We start from the raw sequence: 24,637 nt of genomic DNA on the forward strand, positions 1-24,637 counted from the left end.
TTATATTTTTGATATTTGTAACTAATTAACGTAAATTAATAATTTAAAAGCAATAAAGGAAATGAGGGCAGGCTAATGTCAAATAAATGTGTATAATAGGAAATCGGATCCAGTTACGAAAGAATAAACAATAGAATGGGTCACTATGACTCACCCGAGCAGATAAGTGTCTAAATTTATTACAAGAAAGGTATTCACTTAACCTATATGTAACGGATTGTAGCCGTACAGTAAAAGTTAAAGTTATTTCAATCAAAATCATACGAATATTATTTACGACGTCGTTTCGAATATTGATTTAAAGTGATTCATTAAAAGAAAAATAAATTTAATTTGCTGTAGTTCTGTAAACACTACCAGTCGGACGTAAATAAATAAGGGTGAATATATTTACACATGTGATAGATAGGGTGTAATAACATTTGAATTGATCATTTTATTATTCCTATTTTGCAAGTATGATTTATAACTGTGATTATTTGCGGATGATTCATTAATAACACGTTTATGTTCCTTAATAAGAAGCAATAAAACAGATAATGTGGGTCAAACGACATCTACTTTCATATGTAAAACTCGTGTAATAAACGATAAGCTACTAGGAAAGTATGTGATACGATTAATGTACAACAGTATTTATAAAGTACTCACTGGTAATGGACGTGGTTCTCGGGCGCTGAAGGAAGGGGTGGTTGAAGAATACCTCGAAGGGCATGCGCTCGCGAGCGTTCCTCCTCAGCAGACCGATCAACAAGTTGCACAGTTCCGGACTCGTGCCAGATGGCATTCTGCAATTTCAAACTTTCATTTAAGTACACATTCTCATATCCAGAGCAGATAACGCGTATGACTCAATGAAGGATACCAACAACAACAGCCTGTAAATTCCCACTGCTGGGCTAAAGGCCTCCTCTCCCTTTGAGGAGTAGGTTTGGAACATATTACGGGTTGGTGGAATACACATGTGGCAGAATTTCTATGAAATTTGTCACATGCAGGATTCCTCACGATGTTTTCCTTCACCGCTGAGCACGAGATGAATTATAAATACAAATTAAGCACATGAATCAGCCGTGCTTGCCTGGGTTTGAACCCGCAATCATCGGTTAAGATGCACGCGTTCTAACCCCTGGGCCATCTCGACTACCAATATTTGGTTAAAAATTAGGGCTAACGAAGTAATCAATTACAATGTTGATTATATATAATACTCGACAAAAACCATGTGCTTATCAACATTAAGACAGTGTTGACAACATTAACCTACAATGGGGTACAAGAATAACGTATTCCGCAATGGCTATTTCCGCATCGAATACAAACACCATTATGTGCTACATTCCTATAAACGTTCAAGTAGTGATGATAACTTTAGAAATGTAACCTAGGCTTTATCATAAAAGATTTAACAGGAAGGCAAAACCGGTTTCTTATAATTAACATTAATGATGTAATATATATTTATTTTTGTAGTTTGTTAAGTGACAAGTTGCTCAACGAAACCAAAGCAGAGCAAAAACATTGATGTTTGGCGGAAGAAGAAACGTGTATTGATTTACTACATATATCTATTATACGGAAATCATTGTCAAGTATATATAATATATATTAGGCTAATTATTAGTAATGCGAACTTAAATAGGTCACGGATTATTCTGATACAATACGCATTACTACAGAGTTTGTAATATTTTACTCGATACAGTAACCCAGATGTTTTGAGTGTGTTTAGTAAATGATATCTGGTATTGTTGTCAGTAAACCGTATCTTGTATTATTTATGTAATGAGCGCGTTGTCAACTTGTCATTTGTTCATTACGGTTGAGTCAATTCGATATTATCTCAGAACATATAGTTTTATATATACATTAACAAAATCAATAAGGGTTCAATTTTAATATAATGGTGTATGTTTTACATTTTATCGCTACATTTAATGAAGTAAATAAGTATTTAGTTATGATCATTATGTATGCACTCTTTATGCTCAAATTGAATACCTTTTAGTTTGGTATATTATTTTGTATGAATATTTGTGATATTATGAATCGAGGTGAGATATATACAGGGTATTTATTAGAAAAAAATTTGTATTAAAGGAGAAAATAATTAAAATTACGAGACTGTTAAATGAAATACGAATATACATATAATATTATCCGATTTCTATTAAATAGTAATTTCTATTTCTACATTACGAAATTATTAGACATGTTATGCGCATAAAAGATTGATTAGATAGATAATAACGTATCTTATATCTAATCATCAACTTATTGTCTTAAAATTCTCTAGTGTTATAATACTTATATCCAAAACAAGGTCTCGATACAATACATAATTTAAAGTAAGTACGTTCAATTTAATGTTTTTGATATTATAGACGGATATTTTTGTTTCCATATCCTTCATAAAGGAAATATTTATAGTCGTTTCGAATACGTTGCAATAACCATAAGCTTTAAGACGCAACGCAGATGCTTGCGCACGTATCTCTTCGATTAAACAAATAAATAGATATAGCTATTATACGAATGCTTTGGTCAGAAATATATAACATAAGCTCTCTACTTGAACGAGCGTGAGTGTGAGTAATACAATTTGTTCGTGGCATCATTTATAAAGCAAGCGCTAAACAAGGAAGCGTCGTCTATATCGGCCACTTTAAAACAGACCTTGGATATGGCCGCTGACTGCGTAGAGTATTCAGTTAAAATTAGCAAAAAATCTCGCCCGTACTCTAAAAAGCCATTACTTGTTAACACGTGCTTATATAAAATTTAACACACTGTTAATATTAGAACGATATAGTTGTCTATTATTGCTGTCAATGTTCACTGATTACTTTAGTAGACAAAAAATAATACCCCTTTTGCTGTATATGTGACCTCGCCTCGATTGTGTTAGTAAAAAATTAATTATCCGCATCGAAAAAATGATCTTATTTTTGTATTAAACCTAAATATATATAAAGATTACAAATATATGCTACGTTTAAATGTATGTTTGGACTTTGTTTGCTGGTGTGGGTCTTACTTGGGCTGTAGATCGACGCTATTTTCATAGAATGCTTTGAGCTCATGGGGTGTTGTGGCCTGGAATGGCGCCTTGCCGGTGAGACACTGGTACACAATCGTACCAAGACTCCAGAGATCTGCTTTTGCGTCATACTTTAATGACATTATTACTTCGGGAGCCTAAACAAAAATATCATAATATATAACATAAAGATACAAAGTATTTATAACAGAAATGTAGTTATGAATATTACTAATTACCATGTACATTGGTGATCCGCAGAGTGTAACGGCCATGTTTCCTTCCTCTAGGAATCTTGCGAAACCAAAATCCGCTAATAATAAATAAAAACAATTAGTAAAAGTTCAAATGATAAGCGTACTAAACGTATTAAAAACTTTAAAGTTTAATATGTTTGGGTTCTATATTCAATCAAAACATTTTAAGTTAAAAGCAAATCGTATTTTATGTACAAATTCTCTGAAGTAATATTATCTACTATTCGAGGAATATTAGTCATAACAATATCCTACGCGATTTAGAGAATGGTGATAACTTTCTTACGATTACTCAAGGATAATCCTGCAATTTGGCTAACTCGGAACCCTATTTATATACTTACCGATTTTTAGAGTAATCTCTGTAGGATGTGGTGTCCGAGGAGGCATAACGTTATGCGTGAGGAGAATGTTTTGCGGTTTAAGATCACGGTGGACGATGCCCTTAGCGTGTATTGCGCGCATTGCTTCCGCTAGCTGCCGGAGAAAGGTCCGAATTGTGCCCTCGCTGAGAAGTCTGTTCGCTTGTAGGTAGTCTGCCAAATCTCCCCCATTGCAGTACTGTACGGGGAAAAGCAATACTTAGTAGTTAATAAGGTATTAAACTACATAAAAGCAGTTTGTCTGTGTCAGCAAAAAAGGATAATATGATCAATAGAGTCTCTGTTTTATTTAAAGATTAATTTGTGTTCTTCTCAGTTTTTAATTTAATATACATTTATTATTAGTTATAAATAAAAAAAAAACAGGTCTATTTATGCTATTGTACCTGCTCTGTGAGTAGTAGTCGAAATGAAACCCACTTTCAACTAAAATATTCGAGTTTATACATTGTTTATAAAAAAATGTGTCTTTTCTAATGAACTTCTTTTACAACGTTGAAAAGCCGATTAAAATCTGACCTATTGAACTTTCTTTCTTATAAGTCGCTCAACCAGAACAAAGTAGATAATATACACACAAATATGATATAGGTACGATCAATTTATTGTTGATTAGTACATAATAAGTAAATTGTAACTAAAGGATCAATCGATCACTGATGGAGCATATTTAAAAAGATACTTTGTGGTTCATTAGAGCCGTAATTCTTGATAATATAATTTTAATAATGGTTATTTGGTTCGGAGTGTTAAATTGATTATAGTTTAATATAACATATATTAAGTAACTAGTAAAATGTTATAATGAAAGCAATGTAAGTTTAATACATTAAATTTACATAACTGTATTTCAAAAACTAGTTTGACGTAAAGTGAGAGAAGTCATTAACAACCATTTTGAACAATTAAATGAGACGGATACAGCGAACAATAGGAACCAAACTAGTCAAACTACTCGCGGCGGTCCCGTTTCGTCATATGATGGTATTTAGTTTAATAAGATCAGTTTACTAATATATTGATTCGATTACTTCCGACGAAAAACATGACTGGACGTCTTTCTGTTAAAATGACAAAATCTGATAAGAAATTCGACGAAACATTGTTTCCGTTTATAAAGCACTTATTTCATGATATTTTGTAAACGGACGTAGTATTCAAAACAGGCTGTTATCGAATGCAATGACGTATACTTCTTATCATATTGGCTGTATTTTGATTGCCCGTCTTTAGCACAAACTAATGTGTATTTTTGAAATGATCTTCAAAAGTGAGCGTTAGTAATATACCTCCAATACATTTTTGCCGTTTATTCGTACCATGTTATCAAGTTTGATTCGCGATAAGCTGCGCCATGCCGCTGGTAATCTTATCATTGAGTGATAATAGTTTTAAGTGTCAGTGAGTTCTCGCTCTGCAATCCGAAAGTACCAGTTTCTTGCAGGTACTGGCTGCTGTAATTGGTAGATAGTTTGCAGGGAAAAGTGACGATGAAGCCGAAATATATCTGCATATTATTGGTGTTGTCTCTTACGTAAGTTATTTCTATTTTTTTATAAGAATTGTTACTAATCGTTTATTATATACCATAACAGGATTTATTTATTAAATAATATGTATTTCAATAAACGTGTAAGTAGTGATAGTGGCAAACTAGCAATTTGTTTATAAACTACATATAACATTTAGAGTTGCATCGGTTCTTATTTTCAGTAATATGTACTTATATTGAATTAAATATAAAATCACATACTTTGTGAATAATAATATGTATATAAAACTTAAAAACCAACTCTATACAAAAATTGTTGAAACCTATGTCAAGCAATCGTTTCAAATAATTAATCGAAGATCAAAATGATATGTTACCTTTGCATTGATAATACGATGTAAAGTTATGACATAATCATTAAAACACAACTTCGACTACGATTGTGGTGAAATATATATTGAAATCCACGGATAATGTTACACAAATATAACTTAGAGTAAATTTCTATATATTTAAAATTTTTATGTGTCAAGTTTATAAAATTACAATTTGTTACACCCTTCCTACTATCACAACTCTTATCTCTGTCCTTAACAATCCTACGTCACCTCGTTATGATAAATAAATGATACCCATTTGATTTTATTGATGTCACATGGTAATGACAAAACCAATTTTTTCAGGGTCAACACAGTTTTTTCACAAAACGAAGATGAACTGTCACTTCCTCCCGACCATACAGAATTGGAGGGTTTTATTGAAGGTAGTGGCGATGGAGTTGTCGACGAACCAGTTATAGTTACCACTACAGAGCCAACAGCACCGCCCAAACTAGAAAGTGTTGAGGGAATGCGGATTTTGGATGAAGAGTCAGTTCCAAAAGCAGATTCTAATAATAATTCGTTACCCTGCCCTAAGCCCTGTGTATGTAATACAGAGGGCGATACAGATAATTTTATTGTAGATTGTTCAGGATACGGTCTTACGGAATTTCCATCTCCAATCGATTCCAGGACAACTACTTTAAAATTGCATAACAATAAATTAACTGAGATACCAAAAACAATATCAGAATTAAAAAGTCTAAAAGTTTTGAATGCAAATAATAATTTAATAATGGAGTTGGCACCTGGCGTAAGTACTTCAATATCAATCTTCAATTTGATCAATATTCTTTGTAAAAAACCTTGGCACTGATTTCTTTTTATTACTTATTTTAGTCTATCAGCGAATTACCACAGTTAGTGACACTAAATTTGGGAAACAACCGACTCATTGAATATCCAAAAGACTTAAAGAACAGTCTGTCTTTATCTAAATTAGAAGAGCTGGATTTAGGAGGCAACGATATGAGGACGGTAAGTAAATGACAGATAATAGCGCTAAGGTTTTGAGCGGGCTTATGATGTGAAACTTGATGAAGTTCTATCCTGATCAATTTGGTAATAGCTCGGTCTTAGTAGTCGTCTAAATCTTTGTAGAATTATTCAATGTGACAGTAGTATAAAATATAATGTATATAATGTCGAAATCAATAAAGGCGTTATTTTTAATTTCAAATATCTAATTTAATAATAAATATAATATATATAATAAATATCTAATAATATAGATTTTAATAGTAATAACTTCTTAATGTAATTAAAGCCGATTGGGTCTTTATTCAATACCGATCATAAAACTCTAGTAGTAGAGTATAACCTAGGTTATACAAGAGATATTATACAAAATATAATAAAACCAAATAACTCCATTCCAAATAAAGAGCGTCAACTGATTTTATATCTCATGTACATTCGATTTATAACTGTAATAATACTACAATTATCTTTTTTTTTCAGAAACTTTCTTCTGATAATTTCTCTAACTTCAAAGCACTTCGGAAAATTACGCTCCCCTCTGGATCAACGGATTTAGCCTTAGATTTATGTGAAACTTTAAAGGAAACACTAGAAACGGTCTGTACCGAGTCTTGTGATACCAAGCCATTTGATTGCCCAGACGCACCACAAAAAATTGATGAAGATTTGTTTGACGCTACACTGCCCGGTATGATTCCTTTGAATACTTTTGAAGGCAACAAAGAAGCAGTTACAGAAACTGAAAGTTCAGTAACAGAAAGCACTTCTACAACAATACCATTGAAACCTCTTGAGACGGATTCTAACTTAAATGAAAATATACCAGCTAATGAATTTTCTCTTCGTACTGCTGTGATTAACGCTCCTCAAGAAAAGATTGCGTCCTTAAATGCCATTCCGGATTCTCCTAAAGATGCATCTAATGCTACAAACGTAAAGGTTGGTGCTACAACAGCTGATACAAAGAAAACCGGTGGTGTAGACAAGAGTGTTATTGGTATGGTCGTTGCCGGTATGATAGTTGTAGTGGCAGGAATTACTATAAAGAAGAACTGGAGTTCTATTAAGAAACGGTTTAGTTCAACTCCTAATAGAGCTACTGAAAGACCAGGAGGAAATGCAAATGGAACTACACCTGAAGAGGTTCCATTACAAAATAAATCCGACAAATTACCGGTTTAGAAACCTTTTTTTTTATATTTTGACATGTATTTGAATGAACTGAGAAGTGACTGGGTTCGATCTGAAAGATAATGATGTTTTATAATGGTAGCGTTTGGACTAAAATCTTAGTATTTGAACTGGAACAGACGGCTGTCAGTGAAGAGTATATTTGTTGTAAATGATATTTAAGGGGCACTAAATTAGATTAAGTTATGATAAGATAGTCGTAATGTAAATATATCAACAGTTGCGGTCGTCACAGTATTTTCGTTTTATACTAATTGATGTTGAAATTTTAAAATAAAAAGAAACAGTTGTTTATTTTAGTTTTCTTTTTAATCATCGTATTGTTGTTGAGCTTCAAAAGAGTAAAAACAAAGATAATAGATACATATTATAGATGATATTCAGCTATTTTATTTAAATGTATGCTTTATTTATTAAACTGTCATATTCCTTAATAATAATATAAGCACGTTTGAGAAATAAGACCTTACAATAGTCAATATATTAAAAATAAGAATTGATTGATTAGATTATAAGTTTACGACATAATATTTTGTAAAGTCGATTCTACTATTTCACGTATTCGAGTAATTGCCAGTGTTTATATTTAAAAATTACAATTTTATGTGTTTATAAATAAATTGTTTTTCGAAATTTGAAATTCTCTTCAAATTTAAAACTATTAAAAATAAAATTGGGGCTAATTAAAGTTTTATATTGAGTATGTTAAATGACAGCAAAAACATTATTATTAAGAAGGAAGTCTTGTTTTTATTTTTTCCCTAGTAGAGTTTCGTTATCAATGTCAAGACTCTTATACGTGAGCTTAAAGAACTAAAACTTAAGGAACATGGAAACATTTCATATTAAAAGCTTAAATAATTTGTAATCACTTATTTTTAAGAACTAAAAAGATATTTTATTTGTACTCACAATATTTTTAGTATAAATATACACGCGAAATTTTAAAGTTCATTATACGATAAATATGTTTATTTGCCAAATATCAAAGTTAATTGATGCTTCGATGTACTTTTAGAGGCATTGTTTACCACCTTATTGGCTTTAGCTCTCGTAAAAGAAAGGTCTAAAGAAATTAACAATTCTTGTTTGACCATGAGCTTGTAAATCATTATTTACAATGCACCTCTGCAGTGATTGTTGCATCAGGTATAAAGAAACCTGAAGAACAATGTTGGCAATGCCATATACAACCATGGAGTTTCTTTTAACTTTTCTTTACTCAAACCTTACTCAGACTTTACCTTTGTCACCTGGTTTGGCCTTTCATTAATTTATGGCTCATTGGGGCCTTTATTTCGGAAAATATGCGAGTGCACCGGTTGCACTGCTATAGATACTGAATTTTGGAGCAGTTAAATAAGACTATTATTGAGATTAAATGCACAGGACGGAATCGATCATACTAAAACATACCGTGCTTTCACTTGCGGTACCTTGCTTAAAATTATACTCTAGAATAATGCGCAATTACTTTTTCCATGGTAATCTAAAAATATTTTCAAAGAAAATATCTTATATATGTCATGCTATACATTATATAAAATTTAATGTATAGCATGACATGAAAGATACTGTACATTGTAAAAAATAATATCTTTAAGATTAGCCATTATTTAAAATTTCCCAATTGATAGAAAAGGACCCAGGAGGTCTTGATTTTTTTCCTCTATATATTATAAATAGGAAGTGCAATACCACAACAGAAAAACTTGAGGCATTATTTATACAGTTACAATATCAAAATAAACACGGTTATTGACACAGCAGTTTTTAATGCACCGGCGATATTACCGTTCATATATATTTAGTTGTTTACTATTCATGTACATATGTATTGAGATAAATAAACTGTTTACTTTCGCAATTTGCTTTTATGCGTAAAATCATTCCTTTGAAATAATTTACGATAACAAAGATTAGTCATGAAAAACAATGTTGTTGTTTATACTTTTTTGCAATTTATGTATGTTAATCGCCGATATTTTATATAGCAGCTATTGTCTTTTGGTTTACTGTTATATATGTAATTATGAAGACAGATATACTATGTTTAATATGTATTCGAATTATAATTTCGCTATGCTTAATTCAATCAATAAATCATTTAATAATTGTTATTTTGCGTTATATATACCTAGTAACTAATTACGTATAAAAATGTGCACACAAAACCAAGCTTTCATTTTAAAGTTATATTATTATATGGGTGTGTGTGATACGTATACAAGAAACAAATTCACATGCTCCGCTAATTAAAAACAATAGACGGTTCAAAGACGACATGAAAGAAACGCTAGAGTGTGGTAAACACTTGTGTGCACTAAGAACAGGTCGTGCAAAGAACGAAAATGCGGGCGGATGCGTGCTTGACTGCATGCCTGTCTGACCGAGACAATCTGTAGTGTTCCGTTAGCCGGTAGCGGACGATATAATATGCTTGGGTCAATGAAGCTTTAATATTTCGCAACACTTTATTTTATGAATCATTACTAATCTTTAAGAAAATATAGGCTAAGGTTTGATGGGACAGTCCTAATAACGTACGGGTTATTGACCTAAAATGCGCCAGGCCTACGTCCAATGCACTGCGCAGTACGCTGTGGCAACGTTTCGGTGGACTTACTCTATTTTTATATCATGTCTGATTTGATTATCAAGATGTACTGCAATTCGAAGGTTACTGTCCTCATTTTTAAATTTTGTACATAACTCAATACATATTATTATTGAAAACAAATGTATTATATCGTATATTCTTGGATTGAGTCTAGACGGAAAATCAACATTACCGAAGCTACGTACTGGCTTATACTATAAAACAGGATATGTAATAAAATACTCGATTATTAAAAGACAATTATTAAAAGCTCTTATATTAGGTTGGGGAAAAAGTCTTTTCGCATATAGTATGTATGAACTTGTAATAAAATCTCTTTGACTATACCGTTTGTGTCTGGCTGGTTTTGGTATCATTAAAAAAATTTAATTTTAAAGAAGGCACTTCCAAATTCAAATTAGGAATTTGTGTGATTTTCATTTGTTTTTGTTGTTGTTAAAATGAGTGAATCTAAAGAAGAAATTCGATACATTTTAAAATTTTACTATAAAAAAGTTAAAAATGCAACTCAAGCCGCAAAAAAAATTTGTGATGTTTATGGACCTAATGCAGTATCTGTGAGAGTAGCGCAAGTTTGGTTTAAGCGTTTTCAAGCCGGAAATTTTGGTATCAAAGATGCATCTCGCTCTGGTCGCCCTGTTACGAACAAAATTGATGCCATTTTTGAAAAAGTGGAGCAAGATCGGCATATTAGTAGTTACGATGTAGCTGAAGAACTGGCAATTGACCACAAAACAGTTTTGACTCATTTGAATAAAGTTGGTCACACAAAAAAGCTCGATATATGGGTGCCTCATGAACTCACTGAAAGAAACCTAATGAACTGTGTACTCATTTGTGATTCTTTATTACGACGATATGAAACCGAACCATTTTTGAAGAAACTGATAACTGGTGATGAAAAGTGGATCACATACGACAAGAACGTGCGAAAAAGATCGTGGTCAAAGGCCGGTCAAGCTTCACAGACTGTGGCAAAACCCGGATTAACTCGCAACAAGGTAATGCTGTGTGTATGGTGGGATTGGAAGGGCATCATTCATTATAAGCTGTTACCTCCCGGCAGGACCATCAATTCAGAACTGTATTGCGAACAATTGATGAGATTGAAGCAAGAAATTGAGAGAAAGCGGCCAGAATTTATCAACAGAAGGGGTGTGGTTTTTCACCATGACAACGCTAGACCTCACACATCTTTAGCCACTCAACAAAAATTACGAGAGTTTGGCTGGGAGGTATTAATGCATCCGCCGTATAGTCCTGACCTTGCACCTTCAGATTTTCATCTGTTTCGGTCTCTGCAGAATTCCTTAGGCAGTGTCAGGTTAACATCACGAGAGGACTGCCAAAACCACTTGTCGCAGTTTTTCGATCAGAAGCCCCAAAATTTTTACAGCAATGGGATCATGTCACTACCAACAAGATGGCAAAAAGTTATGGAACAAAATGGCACCTACATACTTTAGTCAAATGTAAATAAACTATAAAAAAAAACTTTTTGAATTTTCATATAAAATACGAAGAAACTTTTTCCCCAACCTATTATTCGATAGAAAGCTGAAAGGTTATGATTTCCTGTGCGTCACTTTCAAGCTACAAAACGTGCAGAGAAACCGACCTGACGCAATCACACTCTTTTTTATTTCTCCGACGGGTTATCGTATCATCGTTCTACATTAAATGTAGACAGTTTATCAAAGTATACTTAATTGGTAGATATTTCGTAGGGCAATCTGCCAGTCATATAAAGCAGATGATGAAAGCTTTTAAATTGTCGCACTATACTAGTTGCATAACGTAACGGACAATGAAGCGTGTTCAAGTGTTGTGTTACAAAGGTATAGTATTTATGTTATCTATGATTCCTTAGATTTGAATAAGCGATATTTTTAATTGTACCATCCCTCGAAGTTTGTCATATAAGTAAAGAATTCGGTACTTTATTTAATCGTGTAATTTAAGCGCTAATACGATTTGCAGAAATACTCTACGAAAATAGAAAGCGTTGACAGGAAATTGTATAGATTAGTATCTTTTAATTCATTCCACCTGCCTAGAAACTCATTAAGCTATAAAAGACTTATGCAGAAATAATGTCATTTCACAGGTTTAATATTTGTTGTAATAATTTCGTATTATGTCTCTTTAAATTATTGAGCAACATTTAAATACGTAAATAAACTTTTTTAATTTTTCTAGTCTGCTTAAATAACATTTTAAACATCCGAGTACATACCTAACATATTATAAATTTACTAAATTGATGTACTTATTACCTACATGAACTTATAAATGACGAAATGAACAAAATTATAAATAAATATAACAGTACCTACTTTTTATCTGTATCTGAATCTACTTATTAATTGAAGCAAGTGGAAACCCATATGAACTGTAAACTTTTTATTCCGACAGATTAAGATCAATGTTTTTATTACAGTTATTTTATATTGTAATTGTATGTAATTACTCTGGTTTGCATTGCAAATGAAATATTTAATTATTCCTATATCAGGGGATAAAAACATAAAATTATATTGTTGCTTATTTTTTGTAATATTCTTGTTCCATGTCTTCAGTTTATAAATATGTATTATATTTATAGATCAAACAATTTTTTGAATATTATTTTAAATATACAACAAACCTAATTTCTCAAGATTATTAAATTGAAAATATTTTAAAAATTATGATTATAAAGAGTTGATGGTTTGTTTTTTTAAATTAAAAGTGAGTTATAAAAAAAAACAAAGGTCGTAGTACTCAAGAGTTCTCATTGATTTGCTATACTTATAGTTTCAAGGTGTTTTCTTGTGTTGACAGTGTAGGGAAGCAAATTCTTAGTCCATTTTCAGATAGAGATACTAAGAACATTGAATGGGGAAACTCGTTTTTAAAAAAATTACTATTGGGGATTATATAAGTAGTTTACTTTTTTACTTTATATATATAGTATGTTTTGATTCAACACTTTCACTTCATTGTCTCAATTAAAAAAAAAGAAAACAAATAATAATTTATATATTTCCGGTCGCCGAGTTCAGTATCAACAGTTAAAATGAATTAGTTGTTGCCAACATGATGAAATATTATCTTATGAACAATCATTACTTAGTCGTCAGAATTGTACTGTATATATACTCCTTTCCAAATCAGATGGTTTAACGTTTCAATATTATTTAGTTATTAACTAAATACTTTTTTGCTAGTACAGGCGATGGGTTACAATACGAACACACACACACACACAATACATTTGTTTTAATAATTAATTTATCTCGTGCACAGTGTTGGCAAAAAATATTTTAACGAAGCCTGCATGTGTCGTATTCAAATAAATTCGTTGCCTGTTCAGATAAACTCTTCAAGTTTTTGAGAAGTAATTTTGGCAGGCATTTGTTTAATTACTTATCTAACGTTTTACGATTATTTTAGCATAAATTTATAACTAGGATTATAAAAACCACTGAGGTATGTCGTTTAATGCTACGATAGTCATGCGTCGTGTTTTAAATATACAATGTTAGAACACTACTTAAACTTCAAACATTCAGAACTATATTTTATTATAATCTTAATGTGTTCAAAATCACACAGTGAAGACATGTTTGGTATATATGCCCTTGCCGATCTATTAATAAAGATCTCTAAAAATATTTAAATACAATTTTACTATGAAAACGCGTATTTTAGTTATTTAGCAGATTGAAAATCTTTAGCGCGAAGACTATCGAAGACTTTGTAATATATCGCTATTAATTCGAGGCCAAGGTTATATATAAATAATTATTAGCTTGTTGTCGTGGAAGGTGTGGGTATACATTTGTCCCTGAGTAGGAATTAAATTTTATGGCTGCGGATTACATAAGAGATGAACAACTATTGTTGATATCTCGCAGTATTCAAGCTGATTTCTGGCTGATGATAATTTAGTTGCTCATTAAGCTAAATTCTATTAAGCAGTTTTTTTGCTATGAAAGTACCAAATACTTTATGTTCCATTAGTGGTTAAAGACCCTTTCTTTTTACTACGCTGGGTTGGTTAATGGATATTGGATACCATATGATAAAATTTTGTTATTGTTGTATTTGTTTCTTTCACCACTGCACGTAAGATTAAAATACAAATTAAGGACATGGAAATAAATGAGCTTACATATGTTTGAGCCCCAATAATTAGCTAAGATTTACTTGTTTGGGTCACTGGCATCTTAGCTATTATTAATAGATTTCATAGGTTTTGTATTAAAAAAAGAACAGGTATGCTTTTATATTTCTGGCTTACCTGGCTGTCCAGCTAATGTATTGAGTGTTAGTAGTTTTAAATACCTAATGTTCAATCTATATTGTTACGTGACCGTTGCAGTTGTCGTACGTTTGCCAAGTATTAATTTTAAAAGGAGGGATATAACGTATATAATCCGGAAGGTAAATGGGCGCTATTTGACCACTTTCGGTTGTAGTTAAAAAAATGGCGTAATTATTTCTGTTCGTATTCATATTACAAGCATTATGATCAGTTCACTTTCGTTCGCCACTTTCACGTCGTTTCGAGTGATAAGTATGACGACGCGTGTCGGTAGTTTCTGCGCAATAACCTAGACTAGCGCTCATAGCTGTATCCTACACGAGTAACACAAGTTTGGATTCAGCACGTGCATGTCTCAAGAAATACAGCGTTACCTTTGAGCTACAACACGAGGAACGAAATTGCATCATGAATTGTTACTCATTCCCTTTAATGTAACTTGTTACGACAACTTTGTATGCATATGTTACAAAACAATATTTATTTAATGAACGGAACCTTCATTAAACAAATTATTACGGATTTGCGTTCAAGACTTTGCGTTAACGCGTGCGAATCTCAATAATAATTAAAGTTACTGCATATTTTATTGAAATTTCTAAATCAATTTTAGCATAATTGTTTTATTTTACTGTATTGTTTTAAAGTTAATATTTTATTTATAAGGTAGGCATATTCCAATGTTATTACATAAATATTTTATCAGAAGCTGATAAGGTGTACATGAGTTTTGAAGTATTGACTAAATGATATAAAGGTTAGTGGGGCGAATCTGTGACACCATTCGCGAAAGGGCAAAACAGCTCACTGACAACTGCCAAGTGGCCGTTGTGAATGAGATAATTTTCGATGTCCGTTTTATCAATTTTACTAATTAAATAAATGTATCATTGACCTGTTACAGAATTTGGTTTGTTTATTTAATACGCATTAATATAATATTAAGTGCAAGGCTCACAGTTTATCTTAAGCTTTGTAGAATTTTAAGTGATTGGGATTGGTCGAACGTCGTGGCAGGCGTCGGACATTGCACGCTTCGTAAGCGTGCTGTTTTTAATTCGTATACACAGACGATTTCCTTATCGCAAATAATAGACACTACACAACATGTAATAAATAAATATCCTAACATGATAATAAATTTAAATAATAAATACGGAACGCTAAACCTGTTTTTTATCAGTTCTAAATTTGGTATTTAAATTTACAAATTATACGAAACCATCCTAGTTTGTATGGACAATTATAGTTAATTAAAGCATAATTTTCATGACATTTCGTTGCTTTGTTAAGGATTAGCATGTTGATTTTGTAGCGCTTACAAGTAATACCTATATAATTATTAAAAACAGTACTTCAAACATTATAATAATGGATATTTTTCTTATATTTTTGTTAAATTTAAAATTCTATGACTAATCAGGACTTATATGTACATATGCTCTTATATTGGCCAATTGAATGGTGTTTCCCGGGTAAACACACAAAGAGGTTTTAACACAAAAAGTTAGTACAAATTAAAATATGCTATTTATGTTAGTTAAGTTCGTAAATACGTAAATTTGCGTAGTTTGCCTTTAAAATATGAAGTAAAAATGATCACGTAAAATTGTATAATTGACACGCGATACTGCGCTATCGATGAATGGATTAAGGGCAAGGCCAGTGGGTTACGGACGCTACCTAATGCTCGTTAACAACTATACCATTTCCTGGTAATTGTTGTTGATATACCGAGCAGTGCATTAAACAAGGGAAATGAACAGGAGTTATTGTGTGGTAATTTTGTCGTATATTCTAATTATTTAAGTCCTCGAATGCGTACCCATCCACATGTACAGGCTGTCGTAAATCGCTATGTCCCTATAGTACCTAACTTTTAAATGAATGTATACTTTATTGTTTTAGAATTATAAAACCTTGAACGTCAAGCAAGCATTGCATAGACCTCATGGTAGGTATCTTCTATCACTCAGTGAGATCAAATTTATGGTTCACAGTACTTTTATTGTCATCAGATTAACATATGTACTTAGTTACATTTGCAAAGAAAATGAATAAAATTTGTAGAATAATAATAATTATAAATACTTAAAATTGACTTCCTTTTATATACTGACTTTGTTAGTTAAATGATGTAAGGCCCATTATATAGCTGCTCATTATATTGTGCTTTACATTGCGCCATAAATTTTGGCTTTAAAGTACCTTTGGATGTTTCGGACGTTTGCTATATAATGGCCCTGAGGGCATGTCGCGCACGTCGGGAACGATAAATGATTGGCCCGACATTCGCAGTTTTGAACGCAATCGCTTCTTCCTGGTTCGTCTTAATTTTTGTGTAATTAATAATATTAAATATTCAAATAGTATTTAATTTTGTTTCCGTAGTAACACGCTGGTTCGTAAATTAGAAAAAATGCTGTAAATGACATTATTGCTAAAAAAATATATCTATTGTCTGTAAATAAGTAAGTTTAACAAAAGCGTTTATTAAAAGAGTATCTGAAATGTTCTTAAATGACTGGATGTCTTACCTCCATAACAACGTAGACGTAAGCGGGGCTGTCCATACAGTCGTGCATAGCGACGAGGTTTGTGTGGTGAAGAGCTGTCAGTTCCCGGAGTATTTTTATTTCTTTGACGAGTATCTCTGACGCTTTTTGAATGCCCTTCTTCGTGACCACTTTCACGGCCACTGACTGTGATGGATTCTGTGATAATAAAGAAAGGAATATTTCAATTCAAAATAGCTTATAGTTTATTATGATATAGGGACGGTTATTCGATAGGTTAAATAGGTAATACCATTAATTTTGTCTTAAATATGTGAGACAAAAGCAACATTCAAGAACACACATACTTATAAAAATGACAATTAATTGAAAAACATTAAGTGGACTTCGATCACAAATTTATGAAGAACAAGTTACCTAAAATGTATTATTCTGGTTTACTACTTTGATAGGGTTATTTATAAAAAAAAAAAAAACAGTTTTTATCATTCAACACTTATCGATAATTAAGCAACCTCAAAAACTGGATATGCATATTTTATTAAAACATTTTAAAATCTATTTAAAATTGTGTCCAATATCTAAATATATCGCATTTCTTGTCAGCACGTGTGTTGTCGTATCACATGTTACGTATTATTTTTAGTTCTTTATATTCACGCGATAATTTAATCCAGTTTTTGGTCTGCCGTCTTTGCATAATATAAACAATACCATTATAGTGTAACATGTATAGATATTTCCAACCTGTCTAAAGAATTACATAAGTACTACGTGAGTAATAATTGTCGTATAAATCTTGGAATTGAACATAATGTGCAAAACAGAAAGGTAGTCTGAATAATAAATTACATAAGTTGTAGATGCAATTAATGTTAAAGTGAAATAAAATTATAATAATCTTCATTAAGCTGTGAACACTTGTAGACATAATACATGTGCTTTACATGTTACCATCTTGAAGTCCGAAGTACAACAAAGTAGAGTGTCTAATGACTCACTATAAATTTCCTCTTCCTGAATCGAATATATTTTAATTATCGAATTCAAATTTAATACATAATATTGATTTGATTGTAATATAATATTTTATTACAAACTTAAATATTTCTGCCACAACAAACCGAATTTATTTAATTCAAGTTTATATTTAGCGAACAGACGGTCGAGGGTTTTGTTACTTTATTTGATTATCCAGAAGGGAGTCGGTGGTGCGCCGGAGTTGAGCTAACATTAGCCCGTCCTACATTCCGAACTCGGCAGGCTCAAGCAGCGATTACAATTTGACCCGATTTCGTCATTTAGCCCCGTAGCCTGAGAAGAATGAGTTGCACTATTGTAACCATCAATAACACTTAGAAACATATAATGAAGTACTTTAACTATCTCAATTTTTTTATAAAGTTTTATTCAATGGTAGAAAAAATTACAGTTTTTATAATATTAATCAATTCAATATAGAATAATAGTGGGTGGAGTATTAAATAAGTCGAAGTGGAAAATCCTTATATGCTACACATATGTTTTATTACGATTATGAACTGATTCAGTCCATATTTTGGTCGCAACACACGGCACGTGTCTGTGTGATGTATGCCCTTGGAGTGCATTGCGCGTGTCGTATTGTGCAGCGACGCATTGTCTAGTCGGTTTAACACAAAGAGGTGAAACCAAATCTCAAAACATGTCATCGTATAGCCGGCGTAAATAAACAAATAAATAAGTTGCGTTTAGCATGATAACTGTAAAATGTTAGATTTATATTTCGTTATCTAAGATTATATTATTATGAATTATTAAGTTTCTAATGAAATTTATTTAATCAACGTTATGTTTATGATATAATAATAAACACTAGCTCAGACACAAGACTAATTACGCTTTCACAATTTGAGTAGGGCAAGGATAGCATGAGATTGTAAGTTGCAACAGTTTATAAAATACCACATGAATTGCAGCAGGGAGTGGCTTAATATTACACGGTCGTAAATTAAAGACACGTGCAGGTAGAGCGAGCTGGTTAAGCTTAGTTTGGACATTAATAGATGGGAAATAGAAACTAGAATGACAGCTGCAATAATACTAATAATAATAACTGGTTCTTTTATGTCTGCATGGCATGCGTTAAGGCTTCTAAAACACGCACATGCACTCACCGTCAGACATGATATAAAAATGACTATTCGTATTATTCCGTTCTCAATTCGATTGATTTACAGACGAAAGAACTATTTTACAATATACTTTTTTTAAAACACTAAAATCTTGTTTTAAAACACTGAAAAAAATGCGATTCGTAAAATATTGACTGTTAAAAAGGGATAGACAGGGACTCAACTAACTTAAACAGAATTAAAATATCATAAGTGAGCAAATTGTTTGCTATTTTTCAATTTTAACTACTTAAACAAATGGTTTATTTATTTGATAGAGATTTTTGTTCAATGCAAATTTTATGGAATACTGTCCTAGGATTAGTGCCTCATGAATTTATTTTTTGAAATGATAAGTAAATTTAGTAGATCATAAACTAAAATGGTTGTCCCTATCGCATTTCACACATTTTTAAAATCAAAAGTCTAGCAGATAAGAGTGTGATGGTGGTCTTACATTTTAAACGCATAAGTAATATGAGGGTCAGTTTAGTGTTATATGCTTTGATTTTTTTTTTTGGAAGCTCATACATCCTGGAGCTTTGCTTCACTTGTTTCTTAAGCTGCAGTTTGACGACAATTGGTGCATGAAAAACAAAAAAAAAATTTCCAAACTTTTGTTAAATTATTTCACGTAAACAGAACAGTCAACATATAAGACAGTAATTCATCACTAGAAGTTACTAATAAAAAATTTATACATATAAAATTCACTACATTTATAGCCTATATGATACATAAACATTGATTTACTATAATATAGGAAAATAAGCAGGTTTGGTGCTAGCCTAACAATGCTTCTAATAACAATACAAGGAATTAATTTTGTTTGATCATTTGCAAAATTTGACATCTAGAATGGCATATATTCTCTGCAATGCCATGGTCACAATCAGTTAAATGTATACTATTAGTATACAATTATATTATATAATAAATGCAAAGTTAGCTACCCTCAAATGCGAATGGTGCTGCGGGCAACAACTTGTATAAAATATATTAAATAAAATTTATAAACATTTAAAAGTTGTAGTGTGGTTCATTCATCAAATTTTTAAATATTTTTTATTTTCCTGTCAATTGGTAGAATAATTAGTCTGGCTAGAAATAATAAAAAAATTTAAACCAATCCTATGAATATATAGTTATAAATTACCACAACTTTGAAATCATCTTTAATTTACTGTAATTAAACATTCCTTATTTATTATTACTTTAGGTGTTATATTTGTATCATTTTTTTGCTCTTGATATTCAAATTTTATAAGGATATAGTTTCTTATACTGGAGGCCGTTCACAGCCCTAAGGTCTACATTGCTCATATATGTTACTTGTAAATTGTATATGTTTATTTGTAGGGAACCCAAAGTAATGAATAAATAGTATATTAATTTTCATGTTAAAATATTTTAAATATAAGATGACATTAAACACTAACATTTATGCCTATACTAATAAAGCACATAATTAATATGAATTTTGTACAAGCAATACTTTAAAATTGTTTTATGCATGTTTCCATTTGAAATAGTTTAGGTTACAAATAATTTGTTATCATAACTTTGTAGATCTATAATTTTAAATTGTTTCATTCTATAACATCTATATAATGTAGTACTGTAGTAAAAATACATATTTTTTTGTACCAAGAAAGTTCTTTATTTGTAAATATTAAATTAAATTCATTTAAAAAAAATGTTTCAAAAATTTATCATCAGCATCTGAATTAATATAGGCTATATGTTAAAAAAGTCCTATGAATTTCTTTATTTTAATAACATAAATAGGCCTTCTTAACAGGTGTCAGTGGCTTTGGCTAGCTGGGAATGAATTGTAATTAAATTAAATTGACTACAAGAGTGCTTATATTATGTGCTGTAATAGGTTGATTGTTACTAATGATTTAATATAATATGGTACTGATTATTGTTAAAACATATTAAATATTCATGTCACAACTTTTAGCAAACTTCAAGGATAATGTCAAACCAAGTAATATCATGTTCATATGCATAATGTTTACATGTTATTAAAAACAAATTATTCTTCAGTCGTTTTCATTTATAATATTATTTATTTACATTAGGTATGGTATTATAAACATTTGTTAGAAATATGATCAATAGTACATTAATATAGTAATTTGTATGTTTTTTTTAAGAAATATCAAGGCACTATGTCATACGTTATGATTGCTTCATCGCGGTTGATGTGACGTTTACGCTACCCACGGATAAAACAAATCGATACGAATTGTTTTATGTTAACCAAAATAATTTTCTCTCTTTGTTAGGAGAAAAGTATGTTGAAACTATTTTACCGTCTAAATATCTAAAGGTGACAATAGAAACACTCGGAGAAGCAATGGAATCATACCTTTCTTTTCCTGCCTTTGTACACCATGGCGAAGGCTCCATGGCCTATTATATCTTGTTTGGTGAACTCGTATTCACCAACCTGGATAACTTCCATTTTCACCAACGCTTTTGCTTTCACCACTGACATTTTAAGTTTTTATAAAATTACACTTTATTACTAAAGACAAAGATCGATAATACAATTTTAGAAACTCGTTTATGGAACTTGACTAAGCGCTACATTCTGATTTTGAGCTCCTAATCACTTCCTATTCGCTTCCACGTATTATCTTTTAACTATTAGCCTAATGCACTAGTGAATCATTGTTTCTCTGCTGTACACTACATACATTGAACGCAAAACGCATAAAAGTGATTTTATTTTGTGTTATGGTGTTGTGTTTGATTTTGCGAAGTAAAGACTGTATTGCCATAAGCCAATTAATATCAAATAATATTGTCTTTATTCAGAGTTGCCAGTTATACTTTTCAATGATATTTTTTACTTTTATATAAACTATTTAAAATAAAAAAACTAGACAATAATGAAAAATATCTATAAATTACTACCTACTACAATATCTATATAAATTTAAAAAATAGTATTACTAAGTGTCGCCATCTATTGACTACAAATTGTAATAATAAATGATACATAGATGTCGTTACTTTTGTCTTTCTTTACTAACTTGAAATTAATCATATTATGCTTAAATAAGGTAGGTAAATAAGACGGTAATATTTATATTTATGAAATATGATACGTTGTGTACATTATACATGCAAATTATCAATATTAAAATTAATTGTTTATATGTAAGATATTCATAAATAAATATGAGCAGCAATTTATAATAGGCTTTTATTAATAAAAATCTTGGTTAGATAAATGAAAGATTGACAAGACTTCATTTCTATTTCACATTAATAAAAAACATACAACAATAATTGTCGCGTTACACTTTGAGAAACAGAAGCAGGAAATATAAGCTTCTGAATATTGTGACTATCTCTTTTGGTCTCCTAAATCTTCAATACTGTCTTCATCAATCTGCAAATTAACGATATAAGGTTTAAGATATCGTGAAGTGTTAAAGTCAAATATTATTCATAATCAAATAAGTTATAAAATTTCGTACCTCAGGCCATTTATCAGGAATAACATCAAATAGATCATCCTTGACATCACCTTGAATTACTATTTCATCATCACCAGTCACTGATGACCCACAGGCAAATTTAGTACCAAAGAATTTAGCTGCTACCTTCAAATCAATATCTAAAAATATACAGTATTGAATATAGTATACAGAATATATAATCCACACTATTATATACAATCTATTATAAGGAGTAATTAAAATTAAGTTAACATATAGTAAAGTAAATAATTTGCACACAAATTATTGTGTAAATCTGAATTCAATATATTCTGCATCATATCAAGATTTAGACAATTATTACATTAGGTTTAAAAAATATTTATATCTCCATCAAGTTTCAGTAAAAGAAACTCAATATAATTTTTTTATCAATGTTTAGTGGGTTTACAATACTACTTTATTAGATGTGAGTAGACATTGATGCTTAGTTAAACTATTAATTAATAAATTTGTGTTAATCCATTGCCAATATCAGTTTTTTACAACATATTTAATATGTTTATTAATTTTAAAAAGATTGTAGACCATAAATAGCTTACCAAAAGTGCTCAGCCCGGACACAACAGTTACGGATTTCTTTTTTCCACGAGGGGCTCGTGAAACTTGGACTAATTTTGGAACATCTTCTTTTTTCTTTGATTTTAGCATACCTTTACCACCTCTTTTTTGCCGTTTCTTTTCTTCTTCTCCACCAGCGTTATCTTCCTCATCTTAATATAAAAATTAAAATTAAAGAAATTATAAAATAACCTTACTCTGCTAATTCTGTAACCAATGATCTTACCTATTTTTACTTTTTCAAATTCTGTTGGTAAATTTTTCTCTAGCCATTGTTTACACTTATCATATTCAGGATAATATTCGCAGTATTCGATCGGCATAGAACAATTACCACAGTATTGCACCTTTATTGGGTACGATACACCTTCCCTCGGACCAAGCGACAAATCTCTGTCCGCCATTGTATTTATTTTTTCAATGAATTTATTGCATATGCATATTTTGTTAATAAAAATGGATATTGTATGTAATACCTTTTATACAAATTTAAATCAATAGAAAAACTAAGCTAAGCTGTTTAAGATTTCGTTTCGAAGCCGAATTGACATGACTAGTGACAACCGCAACGTCTAATCAAAGCCATAAACAAAATTGTCAATGTCAATTATCATTTGTCACCTTAAAAGACAAAACGATTTTAATTATTCATCGACATAGGGATGGATGCCTAGGCTACAGGGCACACTGCACAGAAGACTTTTTGGTTTCCCTCATAGGTTGATGTACTATAATTATAATTCTATTTACATATAAAAAACCTAATTTGGATTTTTTTTAAGTAAACATATTAAGAATAAAAACCGGCTATTTATCGCAGCAAAATCGTATAAAAATAACCATAAAAATAAAGCGATTCTTACTTCTACAGTCAGAAAGAAGGCTGTGCCGTGAAGCTACAATTAATTTAATGGCAAACGTTCCCCATTGTAATTTCATTGATAGTTTGAATTAATCTCTTTACTATAAATGAAATCTCCTAGTTGAGGTAACTATTTTAGAATAAAAAAATATTTTTTTTTAGTATCGAAAACGAAAATATCCTGACTCATTTCAGGCAAGCAAGAACTTTACTCGTTATTTGGAAATTCTTCATCATACGACGAGATCTCGATGTAACAGCCCTACTTTATAATCGCGATCCTTACTCGGTTTATTTCGACAGTAAATATTTATTTAAACATATTATTTTTATTTCAGTAATGAAATGTAAGAGCCGAGATAGCCCAGTACGTG

The 24,637-nt window shown here is 31.0% G+C and overlaps 3 protein-coding genes across 6 annotated transcripts in view; 1 reads left to right on the top strand and 2 right to left on the bottom strand.

Annotated features, from left to right (window-relative positions):
* Positions 1 to 22,112, bottom strand: part of LOC124534380 (serine/threonine-protein kinase unc-51) — a 34,546-nt gene extending 12,434 nt beyond the window's left edge. For all 4 annotated transcript variants that reach the window (XM_047110193.1, XM_047110192.1, XM_047110191.1 and 1 more), the window contains exons 1-6: positions 21,700 to 22,112; positions 17,191 to 17,367; positions 3,642 to 3,858; positions 3,280 to 3,353; positions 3,038 to 3,198; positions 652 to 788 (exon numbers count right to left, since the gene is read on the bottom strand). In XM_047110193.1, the coding sequence (XP_046966149.1) occupies positions 652 to 788; positions 3,038 to 3,198; positions 3,280 to 3,353; positions 3,642 to 3,858; positions 17,191 to 17,367; positions 21,700 to 21,828 (895 nt within the window). In that variant the 5' untranslated portion in view covers positions 21,829 to 22,112. The remainder of the gene's footprint in view (positions 1 to 651; positions 789 to 3,037; positions 3,199 to 3,279; positions 3,354 to 3,641; positions 3,859 to 17,190; positions 17,368 to 21,699) is intronic.
* On the top strand, positions 5,023 to 8,016 carry LOC124534383 (adenylate cyclase-like). Its single transcript, XM_047110195.1, has 4 exons — positions 5,023 to 5,214; positions 5,856 to 6,306; positions 6,393 to 6,530; positions 7,014 to 8,016. Exons 1-4 carry the CDS (start codon positions 5,171 to 5,173, stop codon positions 7,713 to 7,715), a joined length of 1,335 nt encoding a protein of 444 aa, XP_046966151.1. The 5' UTR covers positions 5,023 to 5,170; the 3' UTR covers positions 7,716 to 8,016.
* A 414-nt stretch (positions 22,113 to 22,526) lies between the features above and the next one.
* Positions 22,527 to 23,971, bottom strand: LOC124534128 (density-regulated protein homolog). Its single transcript, XM_047109823.1, has 4 exons — positions 23,628 to 23,971; positions 23,383 to 23,553; positions 22,820 to 22,959; positions 22,527 to 22,731 (listed from the first exon to the last, which is right to left on the bottom strand). The coding sequence occupies exons 1-4, from the start codon at positions 23,803 to 23,805 to the stop codon at positions 22,687 to 22,689; spliced, it is 534 nt and encodes a 177-aa protein (XP_046965779.1). The 5' UTR covers positions 23,806 to 23,971; the 3' UTR covers positions 22,527 to 22,686.
* Between the last annotated feature and the right edge of the window lie 666 nt (positions 23,972 to 24,637).

This window comes from Vanessa cardui, chromosome 12, assembly GCF_905220365.1.
Source record: "Vanessa cardui chromosome 12, ilVanCard2.1, whole genome shotgun sequence".
Taxonomy (NCBI): Eukaryota; Metazoa; Arthropoda; class Insecta; order Lepidoptera; family Nymphalidae; genus Vanessa; species Vanessa cardui.

Coding starts and splice junctions, on each gene's coding strand:
- LOC124534383 (XM_047110195.1), top strand. CDS start 5,171: ATGAAGCCGAAATATATCTGCATATTATTGGTGTTGTCTCTTAC. Junction 6,307..6,392: donor TAATGGAGTTGGCACCTGGC/GTAAGTACTTCA, acceptor TACTTATTTTAG/TCTATCAGCGAATTACCACA. Junction 6,531..7,013: donor GAGGCAACGATATGAGGACG/GTAAGTAAATGA, acceptor TTTTTTTTTCAG/AAACTTTCTTCTGATAATTT.
- LOC124534128 (XM_047109823.1), bottom strand. CDS start 23,805: ATGGCGGACAGAGATTTGTCGCTTGGTCCGAGGGAAGGTGTATCGTAC. Junction 23,554..23,627: donor ATTTGAAAAAGTAAAAATAG/GTAAGATCATTG, acceptor TTTTATATTAAG/ATGAGGAAGATAACGCTGGT. Junction 22,960..23,382: donor GTCCGGGCTGAGCACTTTTG/GTAAGCTATTTA, acceptor GTATATTTTTAG/ATATTGATTTGAAGGTAGCA.